Source organism: Centrocercus urophasianus, unplaced genomic scaffold, assembly GCF_019232065.1.
Source record: "Centrocercus urophasianus isolate 14NV4802_14NV808 unplaced genomic scaffold, USGS_Curo_1.0 seq_10, whole genome shotgun sequence".
In the NCBI taxonomy this organism is placed as follows: Eukaryota; Metazoa; Chordata; class Aves; order Galliformes; family Phasianidae; genus Centrocercus; species Centrocercus urophasianus.
In genome coordinates, this window is record NW_024884142.1 from 44708992 (window position 1) to 44724113 (window position 15122).

General features: G+C 39.7%; 1 protein-coding gene across 7 annotated transcripts in view; it reads left to right on the forward strand.

Annotated features, from left to right (window-relative positions):
- Positions 1-13424, forward strand: part of NCOA7 (nuclear receptor coactivator 7) — an 85980-nt gene extending 72556 nt beyond the window's left edge. For 6 of the 7 annotated variants that reach the window (XM_042820118.1, XM_042820137.1, XM_042820109.1 and 3 more), the window contains 6 exons: positions 4620-4767; positions 8951-9079; positions 9198-9350; positions 9828-9923; positions 10211-10284; positions 11163-13424. In XM_042820118.1, coding sequence (XP_042676052.1) covers positions 4620-4767; positions 8951-9079; positions 9198-9350; positions 9828-9923; positions 10211-10284; positions 11163-11298 — 736 coding nt within the window. In that variant the 3' untranslated portion in view covers positions 11299-13424. Of the gene's footprint in view, positions 1-4619; positions 4768-5766; positions 6294-8950; positions 9080-9197; positions 9351-9827; positions 9924-10210; positions 10285-11162 lie in introns of those variants that run through there. The other variant, XM_042820165.1, reaches the window with a different exon arrangement.
- Positions 13425-15122: the final 1698 nt, after the last annotated feature.

Genomic DNA, 15122 nt, shown 5'->3' on the forward strand with positions numbered 1-15122 from the left:
TGCAACAACGCAGGTGCAAGACCTTGCCTTTGTAGGGTTTGAGCCTCATTTCATTTTTTGAAAACTCATTTTTTGTCTTTGCTTCCTGCCTCCTTGATTTTTATAGATTATTGTCTTTTTGTTATATTGGAAATCTTATGAATGCCTAAGCATATAGTAGTGCTCCCTGTCTAATCCCTGTCACCAAAATGAGGATCTCATCTAAATTGTTCAGTTGTGAGATTCCCATTCTGATTAATGAAGGGATATTTCAGCTATTCCATTATATTGAGGACATAGCAATAACATTTTCACTACCAGTGTTCTTGTACATTTTTATTCACCCAATGCTAGTTTTCTCCCAGTCTTTGAGAGCTGCCCCAGTATTTTAGGTTTTACTGAAGTTGTCATTACCTACTCAGACTTATTTCCCAGCTCTTAAAGCTTTTAGACATAGACTACATGTGTAGGGATAACTTAAAACCAACACACTGAGATATCTTCTCTTTAATATAGTTCTTAGCTGCTGTACAAACATGAAGTATTTCATCATCACCATTATTGAAAACTTTCAGATAGCAGTTGTATTTTCCTCTTTCAAATGACTACTGGTACTTTAATGCATTAGTCTTATTAAGAGTATGGCCAATACAATTTTTAGGAATCAGGCTTCTTCATTGAAGCACTTAAAAATCTCTAATACTTCTAGATTTGCTGTTCTGAACACTAAAATGAGTTTTCTACTGAGTTCATATTCTTCACTGTAAACTTTTTGTTTTACATTTGTTCCTATATGTATTCAATACCACGAATATATTTGTAAGATTATTCAGTTTCCTTTTAACTTACATGCAGCCAAGGGTGTTTTTTTCCCAATTTTTCTCCCCTTTCTTTAATTGGGGTCTCGTTTTTCATTTTTTATTTGATTTCCAGACATTTTTTTTTTTTAATTATTAACTTCAGGTTACAGCTGTTGGTCCTTTCCAAATAGTTTGCTTTATTTTTTTTTATTTTTTATTTTTTTTCTATTAGTACATGATGCATTCATAAGCATGCGATCACCAAAGCAGCTACTGACATCTGGGGATACATTCTTTTGCAGCTGTCAGGTTGGCTGTAAGAGAGTTTCTCAAGCAATGATATTTCAATCTAAAAATTGTTTTCAGTTCTTTTTGGCCGTAATGTCATGTTACGAACAGAGAAGGATGCTCTGCATCCCCTTTCAGAATTACCTCACTTCTGCAGTGTATTTCATGTTCTTGCTTCTTAAATCTGGAGTGTCTGGATTTACTTAGCATTTGCCCATGTGGAGGAAAACTTATTTATAGATTACTTAAAGAAACTGAGCTTATACAGGACCATGGGGCCTGACAGGAAATACTCTTGAGTATACTGAGGCAGCTGGTTGATGTTATTGCAAGGCTGCTTTCTGTCTTCCTTTGAAAGGTAATGATAATTGGGAAAGATCCCTAATAACTGGAAAGATAATTACTGCAACTATCTTCATAAAAATCAAGAAGAATCTCTGAGAGCGTGGGCCAGTTGGCTTCATTTCAGCCCCTGGGGCCATTATGATGCAAGTCCTGATGGAAGCCATTTCCAGGCATGTGGAGGTCAAGAAGTGATCAGAAACAGCTGTTATAAATTTGCCAAAGACAAACCATGTAGCTTTTCTGTGTTGAGACATTAAGCTTTGTGAACGAAGAGATAACAAGAGGTGTTGTTAACCATGCCCTCAGTAAGGGTTTTACTACAGCCTCCTATACTATCGTTACGATTAAACTAGAGAAAAGAAGTCTAGACAGATAGTTCTAGATAGAAAACAAGATAGGTGAAAAATTGGACTGTTCTACTCAGAGTTTATAGCTAATCTAAGTGGTAATCAAGTATGAGTGGTATTCCTTAGCAATTAATCCCATTTAATGTCTGCATTCTTAATGAAGACGAGGGCATAGAATACATCCTTATCACTTTGGAGGATGACACCAAATCTGGGCAGTGTTCGTACATTGGAGAGCAGAGCTGCTGTTCAGAGGGACCTCAACAAGCAGGTGCAGTGGGCTGACAAATGTCTGGAAGTTCAAATGCAAGGTTGTATGCGGCGGGTAGAACAGCCTCTCTGGGAATCTGGGGACAGATGACCTGGGGAGTGGTTCTACAGAAAAGGAGATGAAGAAATTGAGAACAAACTCAACAAAATCAGCCAGTATCTTCTTTGAGGTAATGAGTGCTTTACTTCTTGCTGGCCCACATAATGGAAGAACATGGTAAGCAGTTTGAAAGTCATTATTCTCTTCTTTGAAAGTTTTATCCAAACCCTTTGCAGATGACATGCTGCATGCATCGGGGGAAATTCTGATTAGATGCAAGAGGGAAAAAAAAAATACATGGCATTGTTTGTATGTGGAAGAAATTGCACAGAGAGGCTGTGGAATCTGTTGGAGATTTTCAACACTGCAGATGAGCAGTCTGCACAAACTTGGGAATTAGCTCTACTTTGAGCAGAAGGTAGACGAGATGTTCTCCAGTGGTGCCTTATGACTTAAATTTGTTCTGTGTGTTCTGAGATAAAGACCATACTGCTCTGCTCTGCCCATCTACATGAAAGTACTTTCAGATTGGTCTTGGCCAGATAACAGCAGCTTCTAGTTTTATTGTTCTTATGTAGGGATTTGTAGGAATTAAGTAGGTTAGCTTTAGACTAGGCTACTGTACATAAAATACACAGTGCTTGAGCTAAAAGTCTCATCCAATTAAAACTCAAATTAGTTAGTGAGAAGATTATCATACTGCTCTTTCTGAAGCATCTGTGAAGCAAGCTGAGAGGAATGGGGCATACTGTGTCAGCTACTGATGTGGGAAAAATGCAATTAGGGGAAAAGATCTTATCTAAAATTAGATGAGGCAACTTTCAGAAATATGTTCCACAGTTCACAAGTTTTAGATCTATGCAAGCTTGTAAGCAGTCACATGGCTTCTCACAAAAAAGGGGGAACCCTTAACCCTGTGGAGTGTGACCCTCTTTAGCCTCTTCCAGCAATTACTGGCTAGCATAATCCTGAAGGCTGATTCATTGTGCATTACTACCTTGATCCCTCTCTCTTGCTGCAGAGTTTTGAACAACAGCTGAACTTTTAACTTTTTATATTGATGTTAGCTTTGTTGCTTATTTGTGGCAACAGGAGGCTGTTGATGCCATAGAAAGTAGTGCTGGGTAGAACTGCATGTTGTTGTATTCTTTTAAAATGTTTCACAGATACAGTTCTTTTGATAACAAAAAACTTAAATTCAACTATGTCATCTAGTAGCCATACACTATGGAAATGTTTTGTGAATGTGCAAAGAAGAGAAAAAACTAATTTGTTCCCTTTTTCATGATTGGGACATGAAGCAGAAAAGTCAACATTTTATACTTTCTGAGGGTAGTGGAAATTGGAGCCAAATTTCATGAGGTCTAAGTGAGTCAAGCCCCACAAATATTTTACTTTAACTAGGAATTAATGTGGCTATCATGAGCAGACAACAATTTTAGGACTATCAGTTTCTGCAGTTACAACTGACAGCAGACTGTAGCTCTTACTGGTAGAAGCATAGAACAAAAAAACATAGACTCAACTGTAAAAATCTGTGGAATAATATTTATGAACAGAATCCAAAAGTGCAGGAATCCAGGTATTTTAAGGTTATTCTTATTATGATAATTTTGCATATACTGGAAGTGCAAATAACATGACGACGTATAAAGTGAAGGTATCTAGGATTCACCAGGATTTTAATTCTTTTGTATTGATCAAGGAATTGCCAGAGGAATCTCTTTGGTGAATAAATGAAGAAAGATTCAGTGTCCTAAGTATTTATTATTTGTCTGTCTGCCCTCTTTAATTAGGGTTTGATTTCTGTTGTCCATTCAGTTTCTCAGACAGTGGTCCACTATGACGCATTCCTGTTTGGTTTTGCGTATGTTCATTTTAATCTTCAGAGCTATGTGGATTAAAGGAACATACTAAATAAATTATTTAATTACAATGTTTTGCCTCTGTTCGTTATGGATATTGTCAAACAACATCTCTTTACAGAAAATGTACTTACGCTGCTGATACCATTGACAAAGCTGTCAGTAACTGCTCCTTTTCATAACTGTGACGGGATGAAGAATTCTTTTGTCATTAGTCTCTGTAAATTTTAGAGGTCAGCAAGAAATGCCGTGTAGAATTTGTTGGTGATGCTTAATGGCCTGTTTTACTTAGAAGATCAAACTAATTGAAATGAGATGGTAGTGTTTTTCTTCCTTTCTCTTGGATTTAACTTCTATGAAACATGTTTCTAATACCAAACAGTTGATGGTTTTAATATGAATTGTATGGGACTAGACAAGCCAATTAGTCTTTCCATAATGCTTTCTTTGCGTGTATGGCAAAAGGAGAAAAAATGTATGACAGGGAGGGAAAGCAGAGAAACCTTGAAGTACTTCATGTTATTGGGTGGAAGGAGCTTCTGCTGTGTGTGAGAGTGTAAGTACGCGAGTACGCAGCGCACGTGGTTATCCCCTCCCTGTCCCCGTATGCAATCTCTGTACTACATGACATTGCCATATTCATGGGTCACGGAAAAACCGTTGTTTCTTACTTTTCTGTTTACAGGGTGGATCACTTGTACACGTTTTTTGTTCAGTGGTCACCAGAAATATATGGGAAAGATGCCAAAGAGCAAGGTTTCGTTGTGGTAGAAAAGGAGGAGCTTGACATGATAGACAACTTCTTCAGTGAGCCCACTACTAAAAGCTGGGAGGTGGGTGCTTGCTGCCACTTCATGAACTATGTATGTAACAATTGTGCATGCCCTGTTAAGAGTCTCAGCACTTGCTCTTTTGACAATTTTTACATTTCTTTTTATAATGTTTTCTGCTTCACATAGGAACTCTTCCAAGACTTGCAGCGGTCACATAAATGTAATCATCTTCTTTCAGTATTTTTTTCTTTTCTTCCCAGAAACTGCAAGCAAACAGATAAACAGTTTTCTGATTTGCCACCAGTGCATACTATGCACCTATTTTGGCAAACGTGATGTTAACCTTTTGCAAAACTATACAGCTGTATGTTGTCAGCATTGCTAAATTTATATTGTATTTATATACTATTAATAAATTCTCCCAAAAGCACATGTACTTGTGAACACCAGCACAGACTCCTATGTGTCACTGAAATGGATTAATATGAGATACTGTCATACCAGACAGATCTTCACTTCTGAGTTGCATGTAGAAGTTTAAATGGTAGTTGTAAGATGGATAGGTTTTATAGTCAGACTTGTTCATCCAGGGACTTTTGCAGTCTGTTTTAACTACTTGGTGTTCCTATATTATCTGTGTCTCATGCATATCAAAACTCATTTCTAAGGAAAATAAGTTTACGTGCTTTTTTTCTAATTATATTTATGAATCCTAAAGCATTTGTTGTATTGTGATATATGATAAATCAACAAATAGATAATTTCCTGACTGGGAAGTAACTTAGTTGTGATCATTTGTCTTAAACTTGTTAAAAAAAAATAAAATTCTACTGCCCTGTTTTTGAAACATTTCTACTTTCAAACTTAGTATGTTCAGAATTAGAACTTGGGAATGGAACTTGTCATTTGAAGTGTAGCAAAATTACCCCTGATTGCAAATAGCTTTTATTTTTAAAGTTTTGTTGTCTCATGATGCTGGTGCTTTGTGAACTGCAGCATAAGGGGGAGGGGGGGGAAGGTTTTCAGTCTTTGTTTTTCTCAAAGCTGAGTGCTGTCCTATATCACACTTCATTTCGTTCGCCAGTTGCTTTTGCATTTTTCCCAAATCCAAAATGAAGGAGTAGGGCCAGTGATCCAAAGAGTAGAAGTGGGAAAGATCCAGCTACGCTGAGAACTTCTCTGTTTATTTTGTTTAAATATATATTTGGAGAAGAATGAGCTGGAAACAGTTTTAAGGTGTGTCTTTTTTGTTTGTAATATATTCAAGCTTCACAGACTTAAAGTAGGTCTGCCAGGAAATATCCATTGAAAGTCCAAATTTGGACATGAACTATTGTGAAACTACCACTCTCCCTTTTGGGGAAACAGAAACTGAAATTGTGGAGAAGGATATAAGCAATTTTATCAAAGTGTGTCATGGGGAGAGGCTGTCTGTCACGCTTGTGGGCAGGAACTCTTGCCACTGGAGCACTGAGTACAGTAGATGCTACAAATTAATTTAATAGATGATGAAAAGACAAAAGATGCCACTGAATATTCAGATTTTTTACTGTGCCAAACCTGACCAAGAGGAACCTTTTGTGAAGGTATGTTGAGCTGTGTTCCTATTTGAACAGCATGGATCTGATACAGCACTACTTCTGTGCTAGTGAAAAGTACCCTGTTCTCAGATGAATGTTAAAACAGAGTATTTCCACCTCAAGTAGCTTGTTTTCTCTTTCCTGTGACATCTCTGAAAAATACTGTAGATAGAGTTTCTGTGTAGCTGTTGATTCTTTTCATTTGTTTTTGGTTTTGTGTCGTCTGTAAAAAAATGGGTTTGAAGTTTACTGCAATGTTAGTAGTTTTTCTGCAGTTGCCTATGTCTGCAAGTTTGGTTGTATTTTGCTACAGATGCCTACTGGTGGTTGGTTTATTTGGTACTTCTCTCCTCTCCCCCTTCCTGGAAAGTCTAAAGAATAACATTTATAATAGGAGTTCAGGTACTTCTGCTTTAAGATGAACAGATGTTCATTCAGGATAAAAAAAATTATATTAATAATAATGGCCTGGGTAGGAAGAAAAACATTTAAGAGGTAGAAAAAGAGCAGGGATAAAAGCATAAAGAACATTTTCCTTTAACAGTTTGAGGAGGAGGGAGTTGTTTTATGTTTTTCATTTATTTCTTTTTAAATTGGTTTAATTTTGCAGTTCAAACCCTCACTGAAACTGGACATATGAAAAAATATCTAAAACAGAATTTCCTCCAGTTTCTGGATCCCCCTGAGCCTGGGCTGTAAGGTCAGGATGCAGCTGCACTTGAGTACCACTGGCAGAAATATCTGTACTGCCTGGCTTTGCAGGGGCACAGAGCATTCATCCTGCAGGCTGGATTTTTGCCCTGCCCCCCACTGCAGGTGCTGGAACATGAGTTTCCTGGCTTCCTACTTAGGGTGCTGCTGTCAGCACTGCTCCAGGTGCCTGTGGATGGACATGGGGCAGATGGCAGTGAGCACAGCAGAAGCCTTGCTCCTCTCCCACTGGAGATGCTGGCATGACTGACATCACTAGGGCTTTATCCTTCACACAGAGAGCTTCTCAGGAGTCCTGGTTTTTATGGAAAGTTCCTTCTTCACTTTGTGGTGGGACTCCACCTGGAGTCTGTCCAGTAAATTTCTTGCCTGTGGGGCAGGTGTATATAGGACATCCAGGTGTTTTTTGGCTGCTGGTGGCTCCTGCAAGTTGAAGCAGCAGTTATGAAAGTCTGGGGGAGTTGCTCAAACTCAATCGGTGTATTCTGTGTATTCAAAAGCTCCATTTGTAGGAGGGTATGTGGAAGCTGTGCAGTAACATTTTGAGATTGCTCTTCTGAGATAAGACTGCTTTGGCATTAAACTCATACAAAGATGCTGATTTAAAGTTTCCCAGCTTTTGTAGCTGGGCCTCTTTCCCCTTTTCTTTCTCATCAGCCCTATCTCTACGCCCTTGCCGCTGTTTCCTGTTTGCCATGGTGGCATAGAGCCCTAAACACAACTGCAGCCCTGCTGCTGTGTCCAATGTGCCTCCTCTCACCTCACCTGGCTGAGCACTGTGCCTGAGATGCCCAGAGGTGTACCGAAGAGTCTGCAGCTTCCCTCCAGCCTTTTGCACCATTTTAGCTCCCTCTGCCTGCCCAGGCTGCACGTGGCTCAGAGCATATACTCTGTCTTGGCATGCTGTAGGCTGCTGAGCACTTCTATAGATGGGTGTTAAATACATGAACTTGTATTCTCGCTTTGTTTTCAGCTTTGTCAGAAAAGGAAGTGTGACCTACCTGTAGTTGTTGGAGAAGAGTCCATGCTTCATTTGACAAGTATTCAAATTCAAGCCTAAATTTGAAGTATAAGTATTGGCTCACCTTTTAAAATATTGTATGTTTTCCAAAGAAATTCTTCAGAAAATGAATAACTAGAAGTTTTCAAAGAGTAGTTAGCCTTTTCTGATAGTGAGCATTTTCAAGAACTTGCATAAACTGAGTGCTCAAATTCATACTCAGTGCGTCTCTTTCATGATACAGCTGCAAAATCTATTTCAGTTCATTTACATTTGTAGTTTTGCTGTATTGTTTCTGTTTGAGTTTGCATATACAAAAGCAAAAAAACATCAGTAACAGAACACCTCCCCCTGCCACACGCATATACACACCACACAGAAGAAGGGGATTGTTTTAGAAAAGAGGAGAAGTGAAGCTTTGAATCTTTTCATATTCTTATGCGTTAGCTCCTAAGAAAATAATACACTAATTATAGCATATGATACTATCTATAAAAATAATTTATATATAACCTTACTGCATGAGGGAAATGAAGAAGCTTGTGCCTACCTCCTTTAAATTCCCGTGAAGTGAAGCTGTGCGTGGGATGGCATGGAAATAAGTCAGTGCGCTTTCACCTTTTGACTCAAGACCATGCATGTCTGAGAACGACCATGTGATGTCACCTGCTCACACCAGTGTTTTTTAATTTCAAAGGACCCAACAATAGTGGAAGACCATGGGGGTCTGAAGATGTTCAGACCGTGCTGTCCGTGCTGTCTCAGACCTCGCCATTTGAGAATTACCCAATTAGTGGGCTGCTTTTGCTTTGGTGTAACCATTCCACACAGTGGTTTTGCTTCATGCAGTACGGCAGATGATGACTATACTGCTTGAAATGAATTTGCTGCCACAGAGGACTGACAGCATAGGAACTGTGCTTTAGGTTTGACACTTGTTCTCTTGCTTCAGATCATTACTGTAGAAGAAGCAAAACGGCGGAAGAGTGTTTGCAGTTACTATGGAGAAGAAGATGATGATGATGCTTTACCTGTCTTAAAGCATCACAGTGCACTTCTGGAAAACATGCACATAGAGCAGGTATGACTGAAAAAAAAAAAATCTGATTTTCTTATTAGTTCTGCTAAGCGTGGGGTGTTCTGCTACCTGTGATGTAACTGGTTGAATGCCTAACCATTTATCCCTGTTCACTGCCCAGCTTGCCCGGCGCTTGCCTGCAAGAGTGCAGGGCTACCCGTGGCAGCTCGCATATAGCACTCTGGAGCACGGCACTAGCCTGAAGACTCTGTACCGCAAATCGGCATCTCTGGACAGTCCAGTTCTCCTTGTCATCAAGGATATGGACAACGAGGTGAGGAGCATTTGTAGTGCAGGGGTTGGAGTGAAAATAAACGTGTCTTTAGGAAGTGCTAATCATACTGCAAAGTGATATCATACCGCAATAAAACATCGCTGATTTATTTTATTCTATTTATATTTTGTACTGCTTAAACTAAACTTACAGGCAGGAAAGTACGCATGCACTAATAGAAATAAAACTACATATTTTCATAATTACAATGAGTACTCCTTTTAACATTGGCCGTGGAAGTTGCAAATAACACCTTCATGGTGGTGTACTTAGTACTCAGCAGCTCCTGGAGTCATCATTCCTGTTGCCATTTTGCTTTATGTTGAAAAACAGAAAACATCTGTGGGAATACTTGCTCAGCTCATGGTTCTTTTAACATGAAACACCAGCTCAGAAAGTATTTTTGAGAAGTGTTTTTTGTTTCCTCTTGAATTTTATTGTGTTCTCAAAAATAGTTTAATCCTTTTATTCTGACAGATTTTTGGAGCATACGCTACACATCCCTTCAGGTTTAGTGACCATTACTATGGCACTGGTGAAACATTCCTCTACACGTTCAGTCCAAATTTCAAGGTAAGGCGGTGTTCTCTTCCTCATAGAAGATTTTTGGATTCCACTTCTGAAACATTTATGAGAAAGCTTTATAGAGACTGCATTTTTGGGGGAAGTTGGGAGGAAAGATTGGATCTAGATAATCTTTAAGGTCCCCTGCAACCTAAGGCATTCTGTGATTTTAAAGATGCGCCAGCTGTTGGTGAAAGCAGATGATCACTTGTCTCAGTGAACACTTGAAGCAAAAAAGGCTTCTGCAGTGCTAGAATCCTCACAGTCCGCGTAGCTTTGTTCTTCTTCACCCTCAGGTATTCAAATGGAGTGGGGAGAATACTTACTTCATCAACGGAGACATGACCTCTCTGGAGCTTGGAGGTGGAGGGTAAGCGAATGTTTGCTTCTTTTTCAAGTAGTCTAGCTAACTTTTTTCTTTTTCTTAAGGAGGATAAGGACCATGGTAGTTGCAGGAAAAACTAACACTGAAAATTTTAGTAAACTGTGTAGGACAGATATCTCAGCAATCTGATATCTGTTATAGACCTAGAGCAATTTCCGTCACTTAAAGATAGCAACTGATGTTGGGCAAGTAATCTTTAGTGGATGGGGGAGGTTGGAAAAAAACAGATGTTTGGGATAGAGACACTTCTCATTGCTGAAGAGGTTTGTTGCTAGAAGATAATCTGTAATGGCAGTTTTGCCAGCAATATCTAGTGTTTTTCACATGGCGCTTTTAAACTGTCATAATTCTGTTGCTCTGAAGAGCTAGGATACAGATAGTGCTTAATCAGGTCTTCAGTTTCAAAAGTTAGTGGATACGAAATCAGGGGCTAAGACTGTGCAACTAACTGAAGCTGACAGCAGGCTGCCGCGTGCAATATCTGGCCGTGGTTTGCACTGGGGATGCATAAACATCTCTCCTCCTAAACTGGAAGGGACCATGTCTAGAGCGGGGAAAGCTCCCTGCTGTCTGTGCTTTGCAGCAGCTGGACTCCAGCCATGTTTGGGAGGCTGCTCACCAGCAGCACCTGGAGCTGATGGCACTGAAGCCAAGCACGTAAGGCACTGTATGTGCACACTCATGCTTGTGCTTTGCTGCGATTTGCCTGTATGAACAAAAGCAAGCTTATTTGCAAGTGCTTTGCCAGGGTTAAGCCTTCATGTTCAATCCCATCTGTTCTCAGAATTGCCTACTTTTCTCCATAGCACTCCTCTACAGCCTCTGGTTAAATATAACCTGACATTTGGTGTGTATTTTTTTAGTGGACGATTTGGCTTATGGTTAGATGCAGACCTGTATCATGGACGAAGCAACTCCTGCAGCACCTTCAATAATGACATCTTATCTAAGAAAGAAGATTTCATAATACAGGATGTAGAAGTATGGACATTTGAATGAAGTACTTACTGACTGCCTTAAGGACTGGATCCATTAGGCACTCAAAAGCTAAATAAAAGGTGCAGGCTGCCTCACAATGTTACACGCTTTTTTTTTCCCCTCATATCAGACCAGAGCATGACTACGCAAAAAATAACCAAGGAAAAACAGCTGGTTTTCAGAGGCAGAAGGAGATGGAACAATACAAGATCAGTCAGATTTTTTTTTATACTCCTTTCTTCTATGCTCCTCCATTGAAGATATGATGCTTATGAAAACATCGATGGTGTATAAATTGAAAACTTTTTCTGTAACTGTGGAAAAAAAAATACTGTGGGAAAACTATACTTGTCTTGTACATTCCATATATATTTATGTTCAGTGTACAAATGCTAACCAAAAATAAAAAGTTACTTCACCAAAATCTACAGCATATTGTTTGCCATGGAAAAGAATCATAAGTAGGTGTACACAGCACTTAAGGGAACATGTTTTTAAATTCTTTTTATTTATTGTTATTGTATAGCAGACTTTTTTGTAAATGCATTAGCTATGAGGTGGGTTTTTTTTTCTTTTTAATATTTCAGATCTTAATTTGGTAAATAATTACTATTCAGGTAGGTTTCTTATGCATCAGCATTTATTTTGACTCAATTTATTTGATTTCTGAAGTTAATTTTTATTTTATTTGTAAATGAGATTTGGTTTTCATTTAACCCAGATAAGAGGGTTTATTTTCTGGCAGAAACACTTGAGTGCATAATTCTGGTTTTCTCTGAGATGAGAGAAAAGGTGGTTAGCACTTCTCATTAACAGGAATGTGTAAGCAGAGTTAATAGATTATTATTTTGGCAGTGTGTGGAGACACTGGGCAGAATGCCACCTGGTGTAGGCTGTATGAGCTCTGGTGCAGTCAGCAGAATTGGGACAGCATGCTCTGAGCGTCTGTCCTCGTGCTATTTGACTGGTTACAAGGGATGTTTCTAGGAGATGATTGTTTCCTGTATCACCACCAAATGACTCAAAATAAACCACCCACTGTGCTTTTTCTGAGCATTTCTTTACATGTTGAATAACTGCTTTGTGAAGGGAAACACACAGCCTGAAGATTTGGAGAATGCTGTTTCTTTAACAGGCCGGGCCATATTAGTGTAGTATTTGTTTTCTTAGCAATTAATATTATTTCCTTCCTTATGACTTGAAGCAACATGCTGGATTAGGATTTGACAGACAAATAAATACTCTTCCTTGTTTTGTGCTTTTTTTTCATGAAATAGTCAATCAGATAATTTTCCTATCAGCATTTAAAATACCACATTACAATATTTGGCTAAATCCTAACCCGACCACTGCCATGAAAATGTCAGCGAGTAGAAAAAGTGTGACAGAAGACCACCAGTCTTGCTGTTTTCCGAAGAATTTTGCTTTCCAGTTAAGCTATGGTTTTATTCACACAAGTTCTGACCAAACACTGTCCTGCCATTAGTATTGAATGTAGGATTGTCCCGATAAAGACAGGTTTTAGCAATGGTGGTTGTGTTTCCATGCATTAAACACTATAGTCTGGTTTTGAAATATTATTGAGTAATACAACTCAGTTACTGCTCTTCTCATTTTTAACATATTCATAATAAAACAAGAAGCCAAATTATTTTTTTTTTCAAAAGCATTAATAAATCCTAATCCTGCACATAAATTTCACAATCTAACACCAATGCTACACACAGTGAGCCTGTAACATGCTGCACATAAGCTTTTCACACTTCCCATCTATGCGCCCTACTACAGCCATAAACAGACTTACTGGTAATGCGCTGTGAAGTATTTTCCAGGTTGCTGATAGCATTGAAGGCACCAGGAATACACAGTACTGTTTGCTCTTCTGATGGTGGCAGACCACTTACTAGTTCAAAAATAAAAAGTCTACAACCCCAAAGCCAAGTTCAACATTTTACACTCGTTTCACCATTGTTACCTACAACTTAGTTCATTATATTATACTTGTCAGAGCATATCTAAACGCTGTGTTCTATATCCAAGCAGTGTTGTTCAATCAAATTCTGTGACCCTTGAAACTATGAATATTGAATATATGTAATGCAGTGCTATCACAATATTTTCAATAAAGGAATTTATGCATTCAGAAACTCGCTGCAGATCCTTTTCTTCTTATTCACAGCTTTTAGTACATTTTTAAAGTGAAAGGATATGGCTTGTGAACATCATTGCTGTATGGGCCATCTTCATACTGCTGAAGTTTTTGTGTTTTGTTCTTTCCAAGTGAGACAAAGCAAAAAATCACCTGAAAGCACTTGGTTCTCAGCTTTGTCAACGTACACATTTAGTAGGTAAAGAAAATTGGCATTAGGAAAAAATAAACTATGATGTACATTTTAATATAGCAAGTATGCTTTTGAACATTTCTTTGAATGTTGCCTTGAGTGCAATGGTTGTAGAATTTTTATATCATATAAATTAAGAGGAAAATTATAGTTGCTAGTAATTTTGCTCTTATAGCCATAACTATTTTAGAAAAAGCTTGTTTTTGCAATGTGGAGCATGTATATACCTTAAGGGATAACAATTTTTTCTTTGGGACTGTATAGAAATGCTCTTCACAGTAGGGCTGCTAAGTGTCCTGTGAGGCACTGGTGGTTGATGTTGATTTGCAGTTCTTTCACTGGACTTTTTTGTGCAAAGCTGGCTTTAGAGCCAAGTTAAAACACACCTGTTTCCCAAATAATCTTTGCATGTAAACCTTAAGATGTAGGGATCCTGGAAGCCTCTCTCTCTACAGAGAGGTGGTGACACACTGGAACAGGTTGCCCAAGGAGGTTGTGGATGCCTCATCCCTGGAGGCATTCAAGGCCAGGCTGGATGTGGCTCTGGGCAGCTTGGTGCGGTGGTTGGCGACCCTGCACATAGCAGGGGTTGAAACTAAATGTTCACTGTGATCCTTTTCAACCCAAGACTATATGCAGTAACTTGAAAGGAGGTTGTGGCAAGGTGGGGGTCAGCCTCTTCTCCCAGGTAACAGTGATAGTATGAGAGGGGATGCCTCGAGTTGTGCCAGGGAGTTTTCAGGTTGGATATTAGGATGGATTTCTTCTCAGAAAGAGCATATGGGCATTGGAACAGACTGCCCAGGGTGGTGGTGGTGGTCACCATGTCTGGGGCTATCTAAGGGTAGATGCAGTACTAAGGGAGCTGTGGTGTCCGTCCTGGCTGAGCTCGGGTAGCAGCTCTCATGAAACAGAGGGAGCACAAAAGGGGACATGGTTTAATGAGCAATATTTGTGGTAGGCGGATAATCACAATAGATGGTCTTAGAGGTCTTTTCCAACCTTAATGATTGTGTGACTGATTCTAAGTGCCTGGCACTTAGGTACCTCGGGCTGAGGCCTGTGGGACTGTGAGCAAGCTGAGAAAACGTTTCTAAAGCCGAAGCTTAGCTACTACTGAGAAATAGCATCTTTCAGCTTTGATTTAAACAGGCCAGAGTGTGTTCAGTTTATTTTAGATCCAGTTTGTGCCTTTTTACAGAAAACTTATGCTGAACAGCGGCTGCGTTTTGCTTCAGAGCCTCGACCGAATGAAGTGCTTTACACGGCTACGGACACCCGCGGGTGCCGTGCGCAATTCTAAGCGCACGTTACCTCGGCCCGTGTCAGAGAGCCGCTCAACGCCCAGCGCTCACTCGCTGCAGCCCTCCGTGCCTGACGGGGGCGCGGACGAGGCCGGGCCGGTCGCGCGCCGCAGGGCCGCCATTGGCTCACGCCGCGAAGACGTGAGGGCGGGTGGGCCCGCGGCCGGTCGCGGGGCGGTGCCTGCCTAGGCGAGGGGCG